Source organism: Halictus rubicundus, unplaced genomic scaffold (assembly GCF_050948215.1).
Source record: "Halictus rubicundus isolate RS-2024b unplaced genomic scaffold, iyHalRubi1_principal scaffold0028, whole genome shotgun sequence".
Taxonomy (NCBI): domain Eukaryota; kingdom Metazoa; phylum Arthropoda; class Insecta; order Hymenoptera; family Halictidae; genus Halictus; species Halictus rubicundus.
The window spans coordinates 1,626,982-1,649,833 of record NW_027488569.1 but is presented as its reverse complement, the minus strand read 5'-3'; the positions used below and the strand labels follow the sequence as shown (position 1 = coordinate 1,649,833).

Below are 22,852 nucleotides of genomic sequence, written 5' to 3'. Positions count from 1 at the left end.
ATGAAGGGAGAAAAACATTATGTGAAAAATAATCATCATCTAGGTTTACGTTGGCAGCCGATTTGTAACTAGTTGGTAACTGGATGTGTTGCGTGTGTTTGAATCGGTCGAATAAAAAGCCTTGTAACGGTTACATATTGAATTGATTGCGTGATCTGGAAACATCCGTATTATTATTTAGTCCTTGAGTTATATTATTTTGTATTAAGAACGTTTAAACTAATAAATAAGTGTTAAAGTAGCTCTAGTACATGTTTATTAGCAAGTCGAGCGCAAGTGCACCGCTATAAATTCAACACATTATAAATGCAGTATTATTTTTAAAAAGCTGTTCCACTGATGTTTTTTCGATCGATGTGGAGTGTAACACTAGAACTTTTCGGAGTTCGTCGTGATCATATAGGTGCGGAATACGTTAAGGAATTTAAACGTTATAACAAACAAAATAACAATCTATTAATATAACGAAATAAAAAACAATATACATCTTACAATCGGCACCGTGAAACAATTTAAAGTATCAATTTTTTTAAATACAAGTCCGTAATGGGCACACTTGGGGCTACATTCTCCTTCTTCCAAACTTTTTAATATCCCCTTGCTATTATTCCCAACATTTCTTTAAAGCAGTTCTCTAAAGCAGTTAAAATAACTGGTGAAAATACCATCTTTTTCAATTGGCACCATTTTCATTAGATACCCTTATGTTTTTGTTGGGTTCTTGCATGAACCATTAGATTATATTTTGAATTTATTGAAGACGCTCCCTACTTCATTGTAGCTTTCTCTGCTTCGATCCCGGAAAAACCCTGTTGACCGTTACGTGCGTCCGATGACGTTCCGGCAATTATGTATGAGGGCCAGTGCCATAAAAAACGCTTTTACCCTCCACCGTCAGTTACCCAAGTAATAACTGGTTTTCCCAAAAAGCTGGCAGGTAAAATTTCTCCGTTACTGACTTCTGCCGAACAGAAGTGCGTAGCTCAGTTCTGCACGAGCACTGCGAGCGATTGCTAAGCCGACAGCACCGCGCAAGAAACACATATACTCAGTTTTGTCTATTAATAAACATTCTTTCTCGCTTTGGAAGCAAACTCTGTTAATTATTCAACAGTTTTCACTATAAACTGTTACAAACTCATTTTCATCAGTTTGTAAAATCAACCATTTTTAAGATATCCAAAAATACTTTGAGTCTTTGTCACTAAAGACTACACAAATTCAAATTTTTACAAAATCCGAAACACTAGTCAAAAATGTAACCGATTTCGCGTAAAATCACCCGAGTTTAACAGTGCCTATATCATTTCACATGGCTGAAACGATTTGACCTGGTGAAAAAGTGAATGTAATAGTTTTTTTACATAATTGTTAGAAAGTGTTACTTCGATGCTTCCTCTTATAATTTTTGTTTTTTAATTTGCAGAGCCTCAAAAATTGCGTCAAAGGACGCGTCGTTCGGCGATTCGAGTAGCTAATTGTAAGTGCACTTACTGATCGGCCGCTATTCACCGGAAGCATTGGAAAAACCAATGTCCTTATTTCATTGACGGCACTTTTACTGGTCAAAAATATGATACGTTCTTAAGAAATGCATTGCCAAATTTATTAGAAAACGTGCCATTAAGCGTTCGTTGGTCAATGTGGTATCAGCAGGACGGATGTCCAACACGCTACGCTCGAAGGGTGAGAAGTGCACCTAATGAAATATTCCCAAATCGATGGATAGGTCGCGGTGGCACTATTTGCTGACCAGCACGAAGTTCAGATTTAACACCCCCAGATTTTTTCTTGTGGGGAACATTGAAAAATATTGTGTATTGAGATGCACCAACAGCTCCGGAAGATATAGAGCAACGAATTATCGCAGCGGGTGCTACAATAGACGCTCCAACAGTAACACGCGTCAGAGACGCAACAGTTGAAAGATTACAACGTTGCATCGCTGCAGACGGCTGACATTTCGAACATTTTTCATGAAAACAGTCAAATATCTCAGCAACGGTAAGTTTTAGGACAATAACGGTTGATGCTCAACTACGCAGTTTTCTTTTCACGAGTGTTTTGAAGTTTTCTTTCGTTCTCTACTTTCTGTTCTGGTCTTGGCTGGTGTTTCTGATTACAGGGACACTCGATATATTACGAAACCACATTGTTCCACTGTGAAAAAAAAATGAGTTTCACAGTTCCAAATTCTTTCTCCTCGATGTCGTAGGCTAAGGTGGCTCGACAGACAGTATTTCCAACTAAGGAGCAAGCTATCGTGCTCGATGCGGTCGAAGATACACATGCTATTGGCAAAATCGTCTCCCCAAAAAGTATTAGATTCGTATAAAGAATTTCACACGGTAGAGTGTGTCTTTACGTAAACAGCAAAGAAAACGCAGACAAGCTTACCAAGTCTCACACCAAGGTCAACATCGGTGATCATATTTTGGAAATTCGTCCTCTGATATCGAAGGCTAAACGTATAATCCTTTCGAACGAGTGTCCAATAATTCCCCATCAAGTCATTGTGGAACTGCTGAAGGAGCTTAAAATACGCCTCTGCTCGCAAATAACATTTATTCGAGCCGGCATGAACGACCCGGGGTATGCCCATATTCTGAGCTTTGGAAGACAAGTATACATACATATGAATATATAGTCATCCCGCGGATGTTCCGGACCTTCCGGAGGTACTGCAGTTAAACTTCGATGGTACAAATTACTGGATTGACTTGCCTACTGAATAGCTCTCGTGCTTTCTGTGCAAAGAAGATTCCTCCAGTCGTTTGCCTTTCGACTCATCTTATGTTAATAAGGAAGCAATTTCTAATGTGGATGTACCTAGCAGAAGTACCAAGATATCCAGCACACATATTTATTTATCCGAAGAGAAAGATCCACCTCTTCAATCGTTTACTGGGCCCGTGCCCCCCCCCCCCCCGCAAGCGACCGTTGTCGAGCACTTCTATTAGTCAAACTGCTAGTTGTGATTCGAATAGTTTGCAAGCTAGTGAAACCTTGGTCAAAGTTAAAAAGGCCCCCAAGAAAATGAAAAGGTCGGAAATCTCTACAGAAGAATTATCATCTCAGCTTCTACCGGCCAAAGAATCCATCCTAGTTACCGTACACAAATATTCGCTCAGTTTTGAGAATATGACAGAGTTTCTTCATTCTTCATACGATAATCCCAAGGTCGTGGATACCGCTTTAAAATACACCAAATACATTACTGCTTTTATTTCCATGCTATCCGACACAAAGGACCTCTCTGAGGGTTGCTTGAAAAATCGTATGGCGAGAATTATCAAGAAACTTATAGTTAATAACTATAACTCTGACTTGAATCCGGAGGATGGCTCCAGTACGGATTCATCCTTCATTGAATCTCAAGAAGTATGTGGCGGCCCGTGCACGAGCACGCCGCCAGACCGTCGCCACATAATGTATACAGGACGCAGCAACGAAACTCGAGGCGGACGTGTCAATCGTCGCCTGCGATACGCTGCGCCCTAACAGCTACGACTGTTCTCGGAAAACCTTAGAGAGTCTCCAAGAGATCGGTTTCGAGGGCAGTCGTAACGATGCCAAAGGGGCAGTCGTGAGCGAATCCTTGTACGAGCAAGTCGACATCGAATATCGACCCGACCGACACGATCGAGCGACTCGGCCGCCGCGGCACGTGAATAAAGATTTTGTCGACCACGAACGAGGCTTATGATTCTTTCTCCTGTGCACCCACAAGTATAACGCTCCTCCCTATCTGAATGGACAACGGACTGCTCAACATCTTGTTCTGAAACGCTAGGAGTATTCGGAGAAGAGATCAAGAATTTCGTACTCGGCTCAACAACGTTGATATATTCATCTATGTGGAATCTTGGTTATCTTCTATGGACAATATTTACTTCCCTGGCTTCTACATACTCAGAAAGAACAGAACATATGCCAGAGGAGGTGGTATCCTAATTGCGGTTCGTAAAAGCCTATTTTTCGGAAATTAGTCATGGAAAAACTCTGAATCGCTCCGTAGAAATCTGTGGGATCCGCTTTACTAATCTTAAGATTCCGTTTGACTTAATTGTCTGTTACAGAACTCCAGGTATCATTTTATCACAAACTCAATGGAACTCTATTGTTGGCAATGTGTTCAATAATAATAATTGTATTCTAGTCGGCGACTTCAACTCGCACAATTTAAATTGGAACTGCACGCTATCTGATAGCAATGGGGTGAGGCTCGAGAATGCCGAAGAATTCTATAATTTGATATTACATAATGACAATACAAGCACTCACATTGATTTCTATAGGTCACTTAGATCCAACCTAGATTTAGTTTTTTTCTGTAAGCCTTTTTGGCTGGGGTTCTGATCATTTCCCTATTCATATTAGTGTCAACGTGGGTAAAAAATCACAATACAAAAGACATTCATTCAAAATTAAGAGCGTTTGTACAGATTGGGATGGATTTGACGAATCTATTGAAAACTCTTATTCTATTATACAGGGTGAGTCACCAAACGTTAGCACCTCAAATATCTTTGTTGTTTCTAAAGATACGTAAAATATGGTAAGCACAAAGTTGAATGGTACAATGGGGCTGACACGATGCAAAAAAAAAATTTTGTTTGTATGTCATTTTTTGGAGATATCAAGGTCACCTTGACTTTTTTAAATGGAACCACCCTTTTTTAAACACCTACAATGATAGTCCCTTTCATTAGGAATTCAGTGATTATAATTAGTCCAAGGTCATTCAAGGTCAAGGACAGAAAAAACGTATAAAACTAAAATATGGAAGCAGAATACGTTTATCACGGTTGAGACTTGTATTGTAGTAATTAGTAAACATAGTATGGTCGTAGTTAAAGTAAACATACTAAGGTCCTTCAATGTTATTCAGCATTCTTATTTACTATCAGTATGTTTCCAAACGCGAGTCCGCTATGTTATATTCGATGACTGAAAAGTGTGATATGATCACGATTTACTGTGAATGTAGAAAAAATGAAGTGCAGGCCCGACTACTTTATGAAGAAAGGTACCCCGAGCGAAACACTACTTCTAGACATACTTTCACTAATACGTACAGGTTGTTTCGAAGTACTGGAAGTGTACATGCAAGACAGTACAAACGGAAGAATCCCACGACTAATGAAGACAATGAAATTAATATTTTAGCAGCTATAGCTGTCAATCCTCACGTGAGTACGAGAAAAATTGCCCGGGAAGCAGGCATAAGTCAAAGTAGCGTAATACGAATTCTGGCCCAACATAAATTTCATCCGTTCCACATATCGCTCCATCAAGAATTGCACGGGAATGATTTTCAAAATAGAATTAACTTTTGTCAATGGGGATTGCTTCAAAATCATTCATTTTTTTCTAATGTCTTGTTTACGGACGAAGCAACATTTACTAACCATGGCTCAATTAATCTATGGAACGCCCATTATTGGTCTGTGGATAATCCGCACTGGCTGCGAGAAATTGATCATCAAAGACAATGGAGCGTAAACGTGTGGTGTGGTATTTTGAACGACAAAGTAATTGGACCATATTTCGTTAACGGAATGATAATGGGACAGAAATACGCTCAATTTTTGCAAGAAGATCTGCCAATTTTGTTAGAAGATGTTCCTTTACAAAATCGCTACGATATGTGGTACCAACATGACGGTTGTCCTGCTCATTATGCACGAATAGCAAGAGAAACGTTGGATTCTCGATATCCAAACCGATGGATTGGACGAGGCGGAACAGTTTCATGGCCAGCACGTTCACCTGATTTAAATCCACTGGATTTCTTTTTATGGGGTCTGCTAAAAGAGACCGTGTACACGGATGCTCCAACAACAGTTGAAGATATGCGTCAGCGTATCATCACAGCATGTACGAATATCACGTCGGATACACTTATCAGAGTTCAACATTCCTTCAGAGCTCGTTTACAACAATGTATCGACGCAGACTGCCATCATTTCGAACGTTTATAAAATACAGGTATTCTGCTTCCATATTTTAGTTTTATACGTTTTTTCTGTCCTTGACCTTGAATGACTTTGGACTAATTATAATCACTGAATTCCTAATGAAAGGGACTATCATTGTAGGTGTTTAAAAAAGGGTGGTTCCATTTAAAAAAGTCAAGGTGACCTTGATATCTCCAAAAAATGACATACAAACAAAAATTTTTTTTTTTGCATCGTGTCAGCCCCATTGTACCATTCAACTTTGTGCTTACCATATTTTACGTATCTTTAGAAACAACAAAGATATTTGAGGTGCTAACGTTTGGTGACTCACCCTGTATATAGGGTGTCCCAACTAACTTGACCACCTTGAATATCTCGCTTAGTGTTAATAATAGAAAAAAACGTTTAGGACAATATTAACCTAATCGAAGGGGCAATATTATGATTCGGAAAAAACTTTTTTCAAGGTCATTGTTTTCTAGATATCAAGGTCATCAATTTTTTTTTAAATGGAACTATATATTTTTTTTTATTGTGACGTAATAGTAGGAGTTAAGACCTCTTCAATGACATATTATACAATGACCTTCGTGTGACCTTGGGTAGGAAAAATCCAGAAAGCATTATAGGTATTATCAGTGTTTAATTTACTACTCTAATTGCTTTGATTGAACCAATCTATTGGAACCAATCTATCCATTCTATTTCAATAAATGTTCGAAATGATGACTCATAAATGAATCTCTGGCGCTTCTAATAGTTTCATTTGCTAATATTGGAACATGTTGTTCTAATACGCATCTTCATATCTTCGGCTGTTGTTGGAACATGTTCATAAACAATAATGTTCCCCATAAAAAAAAATCTAGATCAGGGGAAGAGTTAGATCAGGTGACCACGGAGGCCATAAAACGTTTGTGCCTCGCCCAATCCTACGTTGAGGAAACTTTTCGTCCAATATTTGACGGGCTATTCTTGAGTTATGTGCTGGACATCCGTCATGCTGATACCACGTCTCGATCCTTCGAGCTAATGGTATTTCTTCCAATAGGTGAGGCATATCTTCAGTTAAAAAATTAGCATATTTGTTACCATTTAGTGTACCCTTAAGACCAAACCAATTAGGGTAGTAAATTAATCACTGATAATACCTGTAATGCTTTTTGGATTTTTCATACCCAAGGTCACACGAAGGTCATTGTATAATATGTCATTAAAGAAGTCTTCATTCCTACTATTACATCGCGATAAAAAAAATATATAGTTCCATTAAAAAAAATTGATGACCTTGATATCTAGAAAACAATGACCTTGAAAAAAGTTTTTTCCGAATCATTATATTGCCCCTTCGGTTAGGTTAATATTGTCCTAAACGTTTCTTTTCTATTACTAACACTAAGCGAGATATTCGAGGTGGTCAAGTTAGCTGGGACACCCTGTATATACAGGGTGGCCCACGCAACTTGCACACCTATATAACTTCCAAAGGATGCGTTGCACGAAAAAGTTTTGTATAGAGAAGTTGCATGGTCTGAAGGAGTACACAATTTAGTGTATTTTTTTTTTTACAGGTGGAAGTGTTTCGGAGATTTGAAGGTCGACTTTGTTTTTTTAAATAAAATACTATATTTTTTATACCAAAATATGGAAGAATGTCGAATTCTGGGTAAAAAAGTATTGACCTTCATTAGCCCGAAACCTAATAATTAACGAGTAATTTCACTTTATTTCCCGAAAATTTTCTCACAAAGAAAAAAAGTCATTTAGTTTCCTTTTTCAGAGATTTGAGACTTTCACGGCCCGGCATCATACAGTTTTGTCTGGTGAGGCTTTCGGGTGTAAGCCGTGTCCTAAAGGAAGAAAGAGTCTAGGTGGATAAGACAGGTCTAGCGGCCCCGGCGGGAATTTTATTGGTATTGTGTGGAAAACCATCATTTTAGGTTGAAAAACAATCCCCTAAAATTTTAAGTCGCTAACCCTTCATTTAAGGGTGATATGAGGGTAAACACCCTCAACTTTAACATTTTTTTTTCTCGGTTGTTAATTAAGATATTGAGATGAAATAAAATCGAAAATATTCGAACTTACTTCCTTCATATCATATATTTTTTTCATAATTGTAATTAAATTATTAAGACTAGAAAAAAATTATTTAATTTTTAATTTTTTTTTAGGCGTGGGGGTAGGAAGCAACCCTTCGAGTGACCACTTCCAAAAAATTCAAGAACAATGTTCTGTTACCTATCTAATACGTACAAAAGTTTCAAGATCGTCGGATTGGTGGAACATAGTTAAATATTGAAAAACAAATGAAATTACGGTATTATAAAGTAGGGATAGTACTATTGGTGGTAGATTTGATTAATGATAATATGTATTTATTATTGATTCTAAGATACTCTGGCTACGATTCTCAGCGTGGCACTCTTAAGGCTCGTACAGACCTGAACATTTCGACGAACATTGCGCCGAACAGCGAACGAAACGCAAAATCGACATTCATTTCGGCGATCCGAACGGCGCGATTTTGCGTTTCGGTCGCTGTTCGGCGCAATGTTCGTCGAAATATTCAGGTCTGTACGAGGCCTTAGACTCATTCGGTTTCTCTGCGACTTCCACTTAAAAGTCCCCAACACTCGCTCGGTCTTGAACCCAAAATCACAAACACCCGCTGCATCGCGCTCGACTGTGAAACAAGCATTAATTATATTTTTATTTAAACTTAGAAGTGGCAGTTCTAAAGTAATTATTAAAAATATATTCGGTCTGCAACATGAACAACAAGTGTCAGGATATTTCCATCAAATAATTAACGCATTTGAAAAGGATGTTTTGGATGTTCTCAAAATCCAGAGCCGATCTCATTTTAAATGAAACAGCGTACGCACCAAGGAAACTTTTTGAAATAAAAGATTCTGAATTAGTAGTCATTTTTTATGGAACATATGTTAGACACGAGAAAAGTAAAAATAATGGATATCAAAGGAAATCATATTCTGGGCAGAAGAAAACATCATTATGTAAACCGTTTACAATTTGCACAACAAATGGATATATTATTGACACGGCAGGACCATTTAATGGTACCATGAATGATGCGTCAATCATGAAAATCTTATTAGTACATCCTAACGGAATAAGTTCACTTTTACAACCCAATGATTTTTGCGTTGTGGACCGTGGTTTTCGAGATGTTGTCGAGCATATGAAAAATAGAGGATATAATGTTTTAATGCCAGCTTGTAAAGGAAATCGAGCACAATTGATAACAGCAGAAGCAAATTCATCACGCTTCGTAACAAAAATAAGATGGATTGTTGAAGCTGTCCATGGCGACATTGCACAGAAATATCGTTTATTACACCACAAAATGGACAATAAACTTCTACCATGTCTTAAATCATTGTGTCGAATAGCATCCTTTCTACACAATGAATTTGGTAAAAGATTAGATACAGATCCAGAAATAGATTTAATTATTGATTATATGAAGAATCAACGGATAAAAACAAACACGCTTCAGAAACTAGTAGAAGGAAAAAAATTAAATCGCCGTAGAAAACCATTTACACGAATGACTGCCAACGTTGTAATGGATTTTCCAGAAATGACTGAGAAAGATTTGAAAATCTTATTCACAGGTAACAAACTTTCTTGCATATGTATAACATTATCACATATAAAACTATATGCTACTTATGTAATATTATGTACAGGTACCTCAATTAACCCAGGCAGTATGCTATCTAGCGGAGTTAATGAGGAATGATGATGTTTTAAATATGGAATATTTAAAGGAAACTGAAAATATTATAAGGGTGAAAGTTCATTCGAGGCATATTAATCGCAAAAGTTATCAATGCTACATTGAATATGTACCACATGCGATTAGTTATACCGGAATTACACGATATACATGCGACTGTGCTAATGGCAACAGAACAGTAGGTTGCTGCTCCCATGTCGCTACCATTATTTACTATTTATCTCATGGGCGATTTAAATCGAAAATTGTAAAACCAGCGGAGATATTAACCAATATATTTGATACGACACATACGAAAATAGTGACGAAGATTGAATAAATCTATATTATGATTCCTAAACTTTTCTTTTACACCTACATAATGTCTATTTATATTGCAAATTCGGGAAGACAGGAATAGAATATAATACGATGCGAATAATTGATCAAGGAGGGACATAATCTCCTGATAAGAATTATTAATTAATAATTAGTCGTAAGAAACACTGCACTACACATTATACTATTATAATGGCGTAATTTTATTTGTTTTTCAATATTTAACTATGTTCCACCAATCCGACGATCTTGAAACTTTTGTACGTATTAGATAGGTAACAGAACATTGTTCTTGAATTTTTTGGAAGTGGTCACTCGAAGGGTTGCTTGCCACCCCCACGCATAAAAAAAAATTAAAAATTAAATAATTTTTTTCTAGTCTTAATAATTTAATTACAATTATGAAAAAAATATATGATATGAAGGAAGTAAGTTCGAATATTTTCGATTTTATTTCATCTCAATATCTTAATTAACAACCGAGAAAAAAAATGTTAAAGTTGAGGGTGTTTACCCTCATATCACCCTTAAATGAAGGGTTAGCGACTTAAAATTTTAGGGAATTGTTTTTCAACCTAAAATGATGGTTTTCCACACAATACCAATAAAATTCCCGCCGGGGCCGCTAGACCTGTCTTATCCACCTAGACCCTTTCCCAACGTTTCGCAAGCATTGCAGGTAGCTTCATCAGGGGGTCAGAAGACACACTGATACTAATGTGTGTCGGATTTGTGCTCCACTTATACAGGGTGATCCACGCAATTGTTTTAAGTCATAACTCCGTTATTATTGCATTTACGAAAAAATGATAAAGGAGAAAGATAAATGGTTCGAAGAGCACTACATCTGTAGGCCTTTAAATTTTTTTAGATGCAGCAGTGCATGTGCAATTAACAATTGCATCATTTCTTTAAATAGAAATGCATATTTTTTTTTGCACATGTCGATTCTTCCGTTCATTCTACGTAAAAAATGACTAGGGTACCATGGCAAAAAAATTAGATTTTTTGATTATTGCTCCATAGCAATTACCCAGTTAGCCAAATGCCTACTCGACCAAATCCTGCTCGAAGCAGAAGAGTTATGTATTTCGTACCAAATCCTGCTCGAAGCAGAATTTGGAACTCCTGTGCTTTGATTGTGACACCAAAGTGTGTCGTGGAATTCATAAGGCAATGCGGCGGCAGATGTTTGTCACATCCATGCGAAGCCTACAGGTAAAATTCCATGCGGCATCATGCGGCATGGGAGCCAAACTTTGACTTCGTTATAGAGGGCAGGTCCGTCGCACTAAGAACGGACGTAACCTTGTTCTAACAGTAAATATCGGTAAAAATTGAAGTAAATCTTCCTGTGTAGGGTGGGAAAAGGTATTTTATTTAAGTTTCAATGCGTAATAAAGATAAAGTGATGCGTAAACACCACAATGTGTCGTGAAAGACAAAGCGCCGTGTTGTATAATTCGAAGAGCGTACGTGCGAGAAAGAGAGAGAGAGAACGAGCGCGAAGAGTGTGCGTGCGAGAGAGAAAGAACAGAGCGCGAAGAGTGTGCGTGCGAGACAGAGAGAGCGCGAGTGTGCGAGAGAGAGAGAAAAGAGCGCGAAGAGTGTGCGTGCGAGAGGAAGTGGATTCGAAGAAGATTGAAAGAAGTATATGGAAAGGGATGACGGAATATTTTTAATTCATTAATTTCTTTTAAAGCCATAATATGTATAATTTTTAATTTATGATGCGCGTATGTTAGGTGTTGCGCGTTACGCGATCATGCGCAGTGCAGTTTGCGACACCAGACTGGGAATAACAGCTCTCACGACGAAGGTGTCGGTGTTTCGACACGCGCACTGATTCCGTCTTGTTTGATTAGTGATTCCTTTGTTAGTTAATTACTAATTATTAAGTTCGTAAATTAACTCTGAAGCGGTGAAGACTGGATGAGCAGTGGATTCGAAGGAAGGAAGGATAGAAGCAGAGAAGACGCCAGATAAGTATTGCCACGTGGTATTGTTACCAATACACGTAACAAATTATTATATATTTTGTATATTCTTTATTCAGTTTTCTTTTACCCCCATGGATCGTAGAGTTTTGAAGAAGTCGGTTTTCGCGAAACCGACTATAATAAATTAAGCGCTAGGCAGAAACGAAATATTCGGCGCGAAATAACCTCAAATTTGAGGAAGTTTTCACGTGACAATAAATTACAAAGTCCCCCTAATCTTGATAATCTGCAGAACATTCCCAGCACGTCTTCTTTATCCGTGCCTGTCAGTAATAATAGTAATGAAAGTCTTCTTAATATTCCCACCACATCTTCATTCACGCATGATTCGTCTTCTACCTTTTCATGCGATGATGTGGTTTGGGAATATGCTGGTACTGTTTCAGAAGTATCATTTCGTGATGGTTTAGCATCTTGCTTTGTGGACAATAATTTAACGCACACTCAGGGGAACAACACCTTATCTCTTCTACGTACCCATTCGTGTTTTTCTAGTTTGCCGAAAGATATAAGAACGCTCATTAGTATACCATGTACCAGTGTCGTCACCTCTGTGGTAGAACCAGGAGAGTATGTTCATTTTGATGTAGAGTTGGAAATAGTTAAACAGTTATCTCAATGTTCTCCAATAATTCCTGGAGAGTTGCAATTATATTTTCATGTGGATGGATGTAGTTTAGATAGTTCCAATACAATTCAAATTTGGCCTATTTAAGTCAGAATTGTAAATATCTTAAATAGTAAACCCATTGTAGTAGGGATTTATAAAGGCACTCAAAAAACAGAGGATTGTAACAATTGTCTTCAAAAATTTGTCTCTGACATAAACTTGATAATCTCAAATGGAGGCATTACGTTCCACGAGAAAAAAATTCCAGTCGTATTAAAACATTATATGTTTTATTGCTGATGCACCAGCGAATCGTCGATGGATGAAGAAGACGGTAACATATTGGGAATGTCCCAGTAGGTTATCGCTGTGCTGGTTCATTTTGAAACAGTATAGTTTATTCCAAGTTGCACATTGTACATTACATATTTCTCGTGTTATGATAAATTGTATTGTTATTATATATAGATACGCATGGAAAACAAATAACTTTATGTTATAATCAATAATATCTTCTGTGCAGTATTGTATAGTATTATTTTAGTACTCTAGTCTTTATATAGTACTCACAAATATTTTTAATTATTTCAGATACCTATTTTTCCAAGAATGCTTTACTACCAGGATTACCACCGTAAGTAATTTAGAACAAATGTCAAAACAGTATTATTTTGAGTTGATTAATGAATTGAAAGTGAGTATATACATTATTCTAGAATTTAAAAAAATTTTTCTTCGAAATATATCTATTGTACAATGAGAACAGAACATATATTGCGTCCTAATGTAAGGCCCTTTTTGTTTGTAGGAAGGAGAAACTATAAAAGAGTGGTGTGCTGTCCGTGCTGCCCATGCCTAATGACCTATATTATGTATTATAAATTAATTAAACTCTTCTTAAGCGCCCCCATACCTTATTTTCCATTCGAGGGTTTTATTTCCATTATTTTAAGATTTGAATATTTATTTTTTATTTTATAACAGTTTTGTTATGATAATTGAATTTTATATCATTTTTATTTCCTTCGTGTAACTTGTACAGTTCATTTTTTTAAATTTTATTGTCTATTCGTTTTCTTTCTTAAGATTATAAATATGAAACAAATAAATTTATATAATACAAATACATGTAAAATAAAAATAAATTAAGATTAAAATAAATACGTTTGTAAATTCAATTTTCCCTCTCGTCGTTTATTCCGATTTTTCCCGATATTTACTTTCAGAACAAGGTTACCCCTTTCTTATTGCGACGGACCTGCCCTCTATAACGAAGGCTGATCGAAGCGAAAGTGTGGCACGAATATGGCGTGGCAGATTTTCTACTGGAATACATATGGCAATGCGGCGGCAGATGGATGGCACTTCCGTGTCAAATTTTAGTGGCAGATTCAAAGCATTTTGCTTACTGGGTAGAGTTGACGATGTCATTATTAAATCTAGTGCATCTGACCGCTTTCTGGGTATCATTTATGACTGCAACATGTCCTTCACCTCTCAAATCCAAAGGGTAATTAAGAGGTGTTTAGCTGCTCTTAATTTAATTAAATTTCTTCGTAGCACGTGGAGGGGCTCTGATCCCACCACCCTTATCACCCTATATAAAAGTTTTATCCGCTCAATTCTTGACTATAGTATTTTCATTTACTTTCCAAAGAGACTAAGCTTGTGCGACAAGCTTAAAGAATTGCAATTTTTCGCAATAATATTGGCTCCGGGTTATCGTAGAAGTACCCCCACTAACATTTTAATGGCTGAATCCAAACTTATTTTTCTGAAGGAACGAGCCAGGTTTTTGAGTCATAGTTTTCTTGCAAAAATCCTCATTTTGTCTTGAAGCCATCCAAGGCTACTGTGACACAATTTTTAAAAAATATGAAAATGTTAGCCTCAACTGCATCTTACTTTCAAGTGCTTTGTCCTTCGCAGATTTGTTTAACATGACAGATTCTAATGTTCACTTTAATATCTTTCGTCACGATTTCGCAACGCTATTTATTTTATTCCTTTTAACTACGAGTTTGAATTGGAACTCGGGAAAGGTGCAGACCCCACCCAGAAAATTAATGGCCTTTTGAAGGATTCCTTAGCCCTTTCCTTATTTACGGATGGTAGTATGAGTCCGGATGCCGCCTTCGTGGACGCTGCTTGCTTTTGCCCGGACCTCAATGTACACACTAACATGAATATTTAGAAAAACGCCTCAGTGTTTACGGCTGAATGTGCTGCTCTAAACTGTGCTCTTGAAATTGCACTAGAGAATGACCCGCGAAATTACTGCATTTTTTCAGATTCCCTAAGAGCTCTCCAAAGTCTGGAATCTGTCAAAATTAACGCTAGAATCAATTCCTATATTTTTCTCACAAGTGTTTTATTAAATTTTACTGGGTTCCTTCCCATTCCGGTATCTGGGGCAACGAGGTTGCCGATGATTTAGCCAAAAGTGCTACCACTTTCTGTTGCTTAGGTATTTCGAGAATTCCTTTTACCGATCTGTACGAACTGTTCATGAAAAAAGCTTTTCACAATACTTCCACGATTATAAAAAACCAAGGGTTGTATAAAGATAAATTTTATTTCCCTCATTTCTTTAAGGATAACCACCATACTTGGTTCAAACAGAAAAAAACTATCCCACCTCTTTATTGTCACATTAAACAGAAGCAGAGCTGATCATTACCATCTCGCTGGCTCTCTCGTTCGAATCGGTATTATTGACAACCCTAGGTGTAGATGTGGTTTCGAGAGTGAAACTCTAAATCATGTCCTTGGCAGTGTAATCTTCATAATACTCAAAGATCACTATTATTGAAAAATCTGTTCAAGTTAAGATTTCAGCTACCTTTGAACGTTGCTATGTTTCCGGCTGCCTCCCCCCCCCCCCCATGTCATAGCCAGCCTTCATATTTTGTCATTTTTAAAAAAACTGTAACCTGCATGTTTAAAAAAAAAAACAAGTAACGAAAAATATGCTCAGTCGATTGGAGCCCCCGGTTCAGTTGTAATGGATTTATCTAAAAGCATATTACATCAAGGAAGAACTATGTTTTTGTACAAATGTTACTCATCTCCCGCTTTATATGAAAAGCTGCACAAGAATGGCACAAATGTGTGTGGTAGTGTTCGATTGAAAACAAAAGCAATGTCTTGTGACGAACAAGTTAAAAATGCCAGAAGACTCAAAAAAAGAGATATACATAAAATATTATCATAGTACTTTGTGTATATGGAAAATTAAAAGAATAGTATCAACTCTGACTACTGCACATACTCCTCGTTTGAAGTAATCAAAAAAACTTGATAAAATTACAGAAGATTATATAAGAAAAACCCAATATTGTTATAGATTATAACCAGTACATGAGTGGCGTGCATCTCATGGATCAAGTCCTCCAAGGATGTTCTTCTTTACGTAAGAGCATAAAGTGGTACAAAAAGTACTTTATGCATTTAGTAGATATGGCACTTTGATAGAAATATCGATGCTTTCCTGCAACAATACGGCAGACGCCACACAAAAAATACCCAACAAAACATTGCATCGTATGCAAAGACAACGGAAAACGTAAGGAAACGCGGTATTTTTGTTAGAATTGCAATGTTGCTTTATGCGTGACACCTTGTTTTGAGCTATACCATGTAGGAAGTAAATCAAATTAATTTCAACAAATTAATAATAATTGCATTTATTTCATTCTTTTAGCTATAAGAATAGTCTTGAAACAATTCTTGAAACAATGCTAAAATCTTTGTGAACAGCTAATTCATCGATCTGGACCACTGTGCATCATTTTTGAGAAAATTGATTTTATAAATCATTTGCATCATAAGGAAATACGAAAAGAAGGCCTTTATCACCAAACTTTTTCGGCACTCCACAGAACTTCAGAACTTCATATTTCAGCATTATAAGAAAAAATCAGAGTTACTACTTTCATCTCCAACAACAGCCTCCATTTTTATTTTTTAGCTAACGAATGAGTTAAGAAGTAGGATTAGTAGATCATGGAACAGATGTGTCAGACGATTCGTATTCTATAAAATAAAGTCATAATTTAGAGAACATACCAATCATTGTAATAGCTTTATTTTCAGAAAATGTAAGTTTTTTCAATACACTCTGATGAATAATCAATTATGTTTGGAAGTAAAGCCGAGTGAAAACTAAGGCCGAGCGGCCGTAACATGTATAGGAAAAAGTTGTCCAGAATGATGACCTTGCCTACATATTTCAATATCATTGAAATCGGTAAGGAAACATTTCAGGTTACCAGTTTTATATTTCTGTCAGTATTTTGCTTCATGTGTCAGTCTGTATGCTGCCACATAGAATATAATAGTACAATATAATACAATATTTCCTCCGGAGTTATGAAAAAGATCTCTACCGTAACTGTTAAAATTTTATTCCTAACACGGGAGGGGGGGGGGGGGGAGTCTGCCTAGAATAAGTGATCGACCGAGCGAGCGAAGTGTCAAGTATCGATGGGACTGAGATGTCGAGTAACGATTTTTTTCATGGTACTTTTACCATCGTATTCTTTTCTTTTTCTGATTAAAATAACATGCAACACGATATTATTATGGTTTTATAACATGTTATGTTACTCGTGTAATAAGCGATTAATGTTTCGGGCGCGAAAGAGGACGTCAAATGGAAAAGAAAGACAGGCAGAGAATCGAAGCGATAAAAGACTTTGGAAAGAGATGATAGACTGGCGTGAGCGCAGACCTTTAAATCAAAAATTAAACTTTCTTATTTTTTGGATTTTCATGAATCAAACTTCTATCATCGTATTCATATCGTTCTTCTGATTAAAATGACACCAAACACGATATAAGAATTTTGATTTTTGAATTTGAAAGGCTGAGCTCGCACGAGTCTTTTAATATTTGCTGAACGTCTCGTACATACATCCCCCTTTCTTTTTCGATCGCCATCCTTCTCTACATTCGGAACACTACAAAGAACTTAGTACCTCTTCTATAACTGTGACTCTGCAGACCGGAAGTTTCACGGTTACGGAGAGAATACTGTAGAATGCATTTGTGGATTTGCATATCAAACGTTAACATAATCAAGAAAGATTAACTTTACTATCAAGGCTACTTCAAGATAAAACGTTACTGTTTTTAATTAAATAATTAATTAATCTTTACATATTGTTTAAACTAATAAACCAGTTTTCTAACTTTACAATATTATCCTGATAAACAGGCTTTTAAAATCTAATAAATTCTACTTTGTATGAACCGCAAATTGTAACTAATTTTAAATACGTATGTTTTAAAATCTTCGTTTTATCTCTATTTATTTATCACATATTCCTACGTGTCCTTATAATCTATTTGTGAAATTATGCACACATCTTATACGATGTTTTACGAAAGACTGTGTAATTAGATTACGACGGTTCAAGCAGTTTACGTTCCATAATGTTATTTTAACTTATCAGCACTTATCGCATTAATGAATAGTAAGGAGGTTTTCCTTTGCACAGTTAATAATCGTCAAATATTAAAGGTTCGCCGTAACTACAATCGTTGATTTGTACAAATCACTGTTGTACCAAATTACTAATCAAAATGACCGTCTTATATTATAACCACTTGTTTTCACGATTGATATAAATAGAGGGTACATGCCTATCATTTAAGTCTTAAGCAACTACTTAAATAAAACAAGTATTGTTACGCTGTATTGTCCTTTGCAAGAAAACGATTGAAATAGTTTCAGAATAATCGGGATAATGACACCAAAATTATTAACAAAATTAAAGGAATGTTTTAGACATTATTTTCTATTCGTTGAAACATACGGAAACTTTATCCGATTTATCGGCAATATTACAATACAGCGTAACACAACGCAATCGGTTCACTGATTGACACGGAATTAGCATAGCAATACGTTTCATGACGGCTATACGCAGAATCTTCATGCGAGTTTAAATATTTAAAAATTTACAATTTTCTGCTTCCTTGTTGATATAAGATAAGGAAATTAAAAATTTTCTTGTGCAACACTAAAGAGAAGGCTATTTTTAGCAATTTTTGCAGAAAAGCTGTGCGTCTCATGTTTTTTTAACTTTTATGACATATTACTACACACTTTCGACAGTAGAGAACCTTTTCCTTTTTTAAACAAATATAGTGTTTAAATTGATTCGCGACGAGCAGTATATTGCACATAGAACTTGCTTGAATTTACAAAACGGAAAAATGCAAAATTAATGAAATGATGCGATTTTAAATCAAAAGTTAATAAATTAAGGATAATAATAGTAGTATTACGAATTTAGATTTGCATAATACAAAATACATTTATCTATATGTGTGCAAAATGTCGAGTCAATCGAATTAGTTCTTTTAATTATTTCGTATGTCAATACATACCAGGAAAGCCGTTTCGAGAGAAACGCGTTTAAAGATTTAGATAATGAGTAGTAAATGTTTTGTACGACAAATGTGTTTTGTTTTGTTCTTGTTGATAACATTTTTACATATCAATTCGTTCGCATCTGAAAGCTGCTTATTTTTGCTTAGGCAGCACATTGGAAACAAAAAAAAACGACGTAAATCTAAAAAAGAGCACCGATGGTTTTACGAAAAATAATGAACATTCTTCTTAGTAAGTATTACACAATGTCATTGCACCAATTGTACATTGGTCTATACTACAGTCTGTTTTAGAAGAGCGTTTACAAACTTGATATGCAACCAAGGGAAAATTGTATTTATATAAACATATGCAATGCCTACTGACATGCGTTCCACGGCTTAATATCGTTTTCACCACTTAAAAATACAGACATTTTTGGAATGGGTTCTATGTACATAAGTCAAACGTTTTGAAATGGTTTTCTTTATCTATCATCACTCAAAAAGGCTAAAAATAATTGTTAAAAAAGCAAAATATCTGCTTAAGTGTCATGAGTTCGTTAATATGTGAGAACAACAATACGAACCAACTACATAGTTTGATGCTGTCCTCGATCAAAATTCAAAACTGGATACTAAAAGAAAAATGGAAGATAAAATAATTTTTCCACTATTTTAAGAAATCCAGCCATTCTTTCGCATAAAGCCATACATTTTTGGCAAGTAATCTATCATTGCAACGTCACTGGGAAGAGAGTATTATTATAATGGCGTACTATAATCTCAAAATCGTTGCTTTCAAGAAATTATGTCACAAATCCACTACTGCGGACTCACGAAAATATTGAAGGGTGATGTACACGATGTCAATTTAATTGATAATGTTTGATGTGTCGTGATTCTCATCAAGCATCAACTTCCAAGAAAATGTACTTTATTACCGTAAGCCCTAGCATATCGTATTCGAAAAATAGAGAGGTCCCCACTTATTTCGTGCATCGAAAACTACAATCGCTAACAGTAGAGATTGGACATGCTAAATGTACGTATTAGTTTTTAACCACTTCGCGACCACGGACGAGTCATCTCGTGACGAAATACCGTGCGTACGATAACCACAGACGAGTTATCTCGCGACGCAATGTCGCTTACGCTGTGCCACAGACAAAAGTTTCGTTTATAGGTTGGTCGCTAGATAACTCGTCTATGGCACAGCGTAAGCGAAATTGCGTCGCGAGATTACTCGTCTGTGGTTATCGTACGCACGGTATTTCGTAGCGAGATAACTCGTCAGTGGCCGCGAAGTGGTTAACAAGGGAAGTCATCAAACCCGTAAAATAAAAAAATTATGAAACTTTGCAGACGGAAATTATGCCTAATACGACCCCATTTTTTCGTTGTACTTCTCACATTAAAGGAGTGAAATCAACCCTTGAAAAAATTTCAATATTTTCTTTTTTAGAAAGTATCTGAAAAACAACAAATGACATTTAAAAAAAGTTGAAACGAAAGATGCATGATATTATTGTGTCTACCGAACTGTATAAAAAAGAATTTTTTAAAATGCATTTTTTGAGAAATGCTTCTCCTCTCCCTCTTTTAAAAAAAATTGTAAAACTATACATACGTGCCGAAATACCTCCTGTCACCCTTTTTCCATTCCTATTAAGGATTTTTGCAATACAATTTTTTTTATTGTATTTAACTATTATTATCAAATTGAAAGTCTATTTCGGCAGCAGTACTTAAGAAATTTACATTTATTTTCAATTTGTGTAGATGAAAATTATCAACATCAAATATATTTATAACATTGCAACAAAATTTGTTAATAAAAGTGATATTTAAACATTCGCATCTTTTTTGTTATCCATGCATTTTTTTTCTTCTCTACAAAGAAGCATTAAGAGATTTGAAGTAAGTATTATGCCTTAAAACTACTAGTTTAGAGGTTATTCAAACAAAAAAATTTGGAACAAACATCGAGAATTCCAGAAGAAGACTTGATTCGTGTTTTAAATAATGTAAAAAAGCATATTAAAAATTAAGATATAAGCATTTTTTACTATAAAAATTACAATACTTTACGAAAGTAGATGGCCTGAAGTACCTTTAAATTGCAATAACAATGTGAAAGCAAAGACAAAAAAACGTTTTATTGATATTTATCATTTACATGGGATTGTAAGCTGTAACACTTATTTATTCAAGAATAAAATATAGCCTTTTTCCATGGAACAAAAGCGCAGTATATCAAAAATTGATTTTTTTTGCCGGTTTAAAAAAAAACTGTGCGTTAAAGGGGTTAATTTTGATGATACTAAAAAATACTTCTAATAATTGTTCAAATGAACCTCCATCACACTCCAAACACTTTTTCCAACATTTTTTACATTATTTAAAACACGAATCAAGTCTTCTTCTGGAATTCTCGATGTCTGTTCCAAATTTTTTTGTTCGAATAACCTCTAAACTAGTAGTTTTAAGGCATAATACTTACTTTAAATCTCTTCGAAATCTCGCATCGATAACAAAAAAGATGCGAATATTTAAATATCACTTTTATTAACAAATTTTGTTGCAATGTTATAAATATATTTGATGTTGATAATTTTCATCCACACAAAATGAAAATAAATGTAAATTTCTTAAGTACTGCTGCCGAAATAGACTTTCAATTTGATAATAATAGTTAAATACAATAAAAAAAAATTGTATTGCAAAAATCCTTAATAGGAATGGAAAAAGGGTGACAGGAGGTATTTCGGCACGTATGTATAGTTTCACAATTTTGTTTAAAAGAGGGGGAGGAGAAGCATTTCTCAAAAACTGCATTTTAAAAAATTCTTTTTTATACAGTTATGGTAGACACAATAATATCATGCATCCTTCGTTTCAACTTTTTTTAAATGTCATTTGTTGTTTTTCAGATACTTTCTAAAAAAGAAAATATTGAAATTTTTTCAAGGGTTGATTTCACCCCTTTAATGTAAGAAGTACAACGAAAAAGTGGGGTCGTATTAGGCATAACTTACGTGTGCAAAGTTTCATAATTTTTTTATTTTACGGGTTTGATAACTTCCCTTGTTAGATGCACTTGCGAACTATATAAGGTTGTTAACCATGAGAATCCTTTTTTACAGAGATACGGTTTCTAGGCTGTTGCGGAACAGACCGTACTTGACTTCTTGTTTAAAATCACGGCGATTCACATGAGAGTGGTGGAACTGTGAACGTTTTCGAAGTTGTCATCCGACGGCGCGGTCAGATCTCAAGATATTAAAATCACAGGTGGAGAGGAAGTACAGCGCGTTCGCGAACAATCACGAAAGGAGAAACACTTACCGCATGAACGAATCCAAGCGTGCAGAGAAAAGCGAAAAGGACAGCGAAATGATCGGTTCGCGACATTATGCTCGATGGTTCCACGATATAACAAGCATCGCGTCGTACTGATCTCGTTTTCCCTACAAAAGCGACTCCATCCGATTCGGTTCGGCATATTGGTTGCGTTTCTTCTTGGAAACAACAAATAGCTGGCGTTCTTAAGAGAAAACGTCGGGACAGTTCGGGGAATTGGAAGTGTTATCAGACACAGGGGTCATACGGGTTGTCCGGAGATTAGAGTCGGAAAAAGAGAACTAATCTAGGAATGGTAGCAACAGAGTACAACAGATTGCGCTGTACGGAATAAACACACACACACACACACAGAGAGAGAGAGAGAGAGAGAGAGAGAGAGAGAGAGAGAGAGAGAGAGAGAGAGAGAGAATCGAGTGACTCCCCACACATAACTGTTTGCCAATTGACTCCC

At 35.9% G+C, this 22,852-nt stretch overlaps 1 protein-coding gene across 5 annotated transcripts in view; it reads right to left on the bottom strand.

Annotated features, from left to right (window-relative positions):
- Positions 1 to 22,547, bottom strand: part of LOC143363221 (uncharacterized) — a 327,991-nt gene extending 305,444 nt beyond the window's left edge. For 4 of the 5 annotated variants that reach the window (XM_076803819.1, XM_076803820.1, XM_076803822.1 and 1 more), the window contains exon 1: positions 22,384 to 22,547. In XM_076803819.1, the coding sequence (XP_076659934.1) occupies positions 22,384 to 22,449 (66 nt within the window). In that variant the 5' untranslated portion in view covers positions 22,450 to 22,547. The remainder of the gene's footprint in view (positions 1 to 22,383) is intronic. The other variant, XM_076803823.1, reaches the window with a different exon arrangement.
- Positions 22,548 to 22,852: the final 305 nt, after the last annotated feature.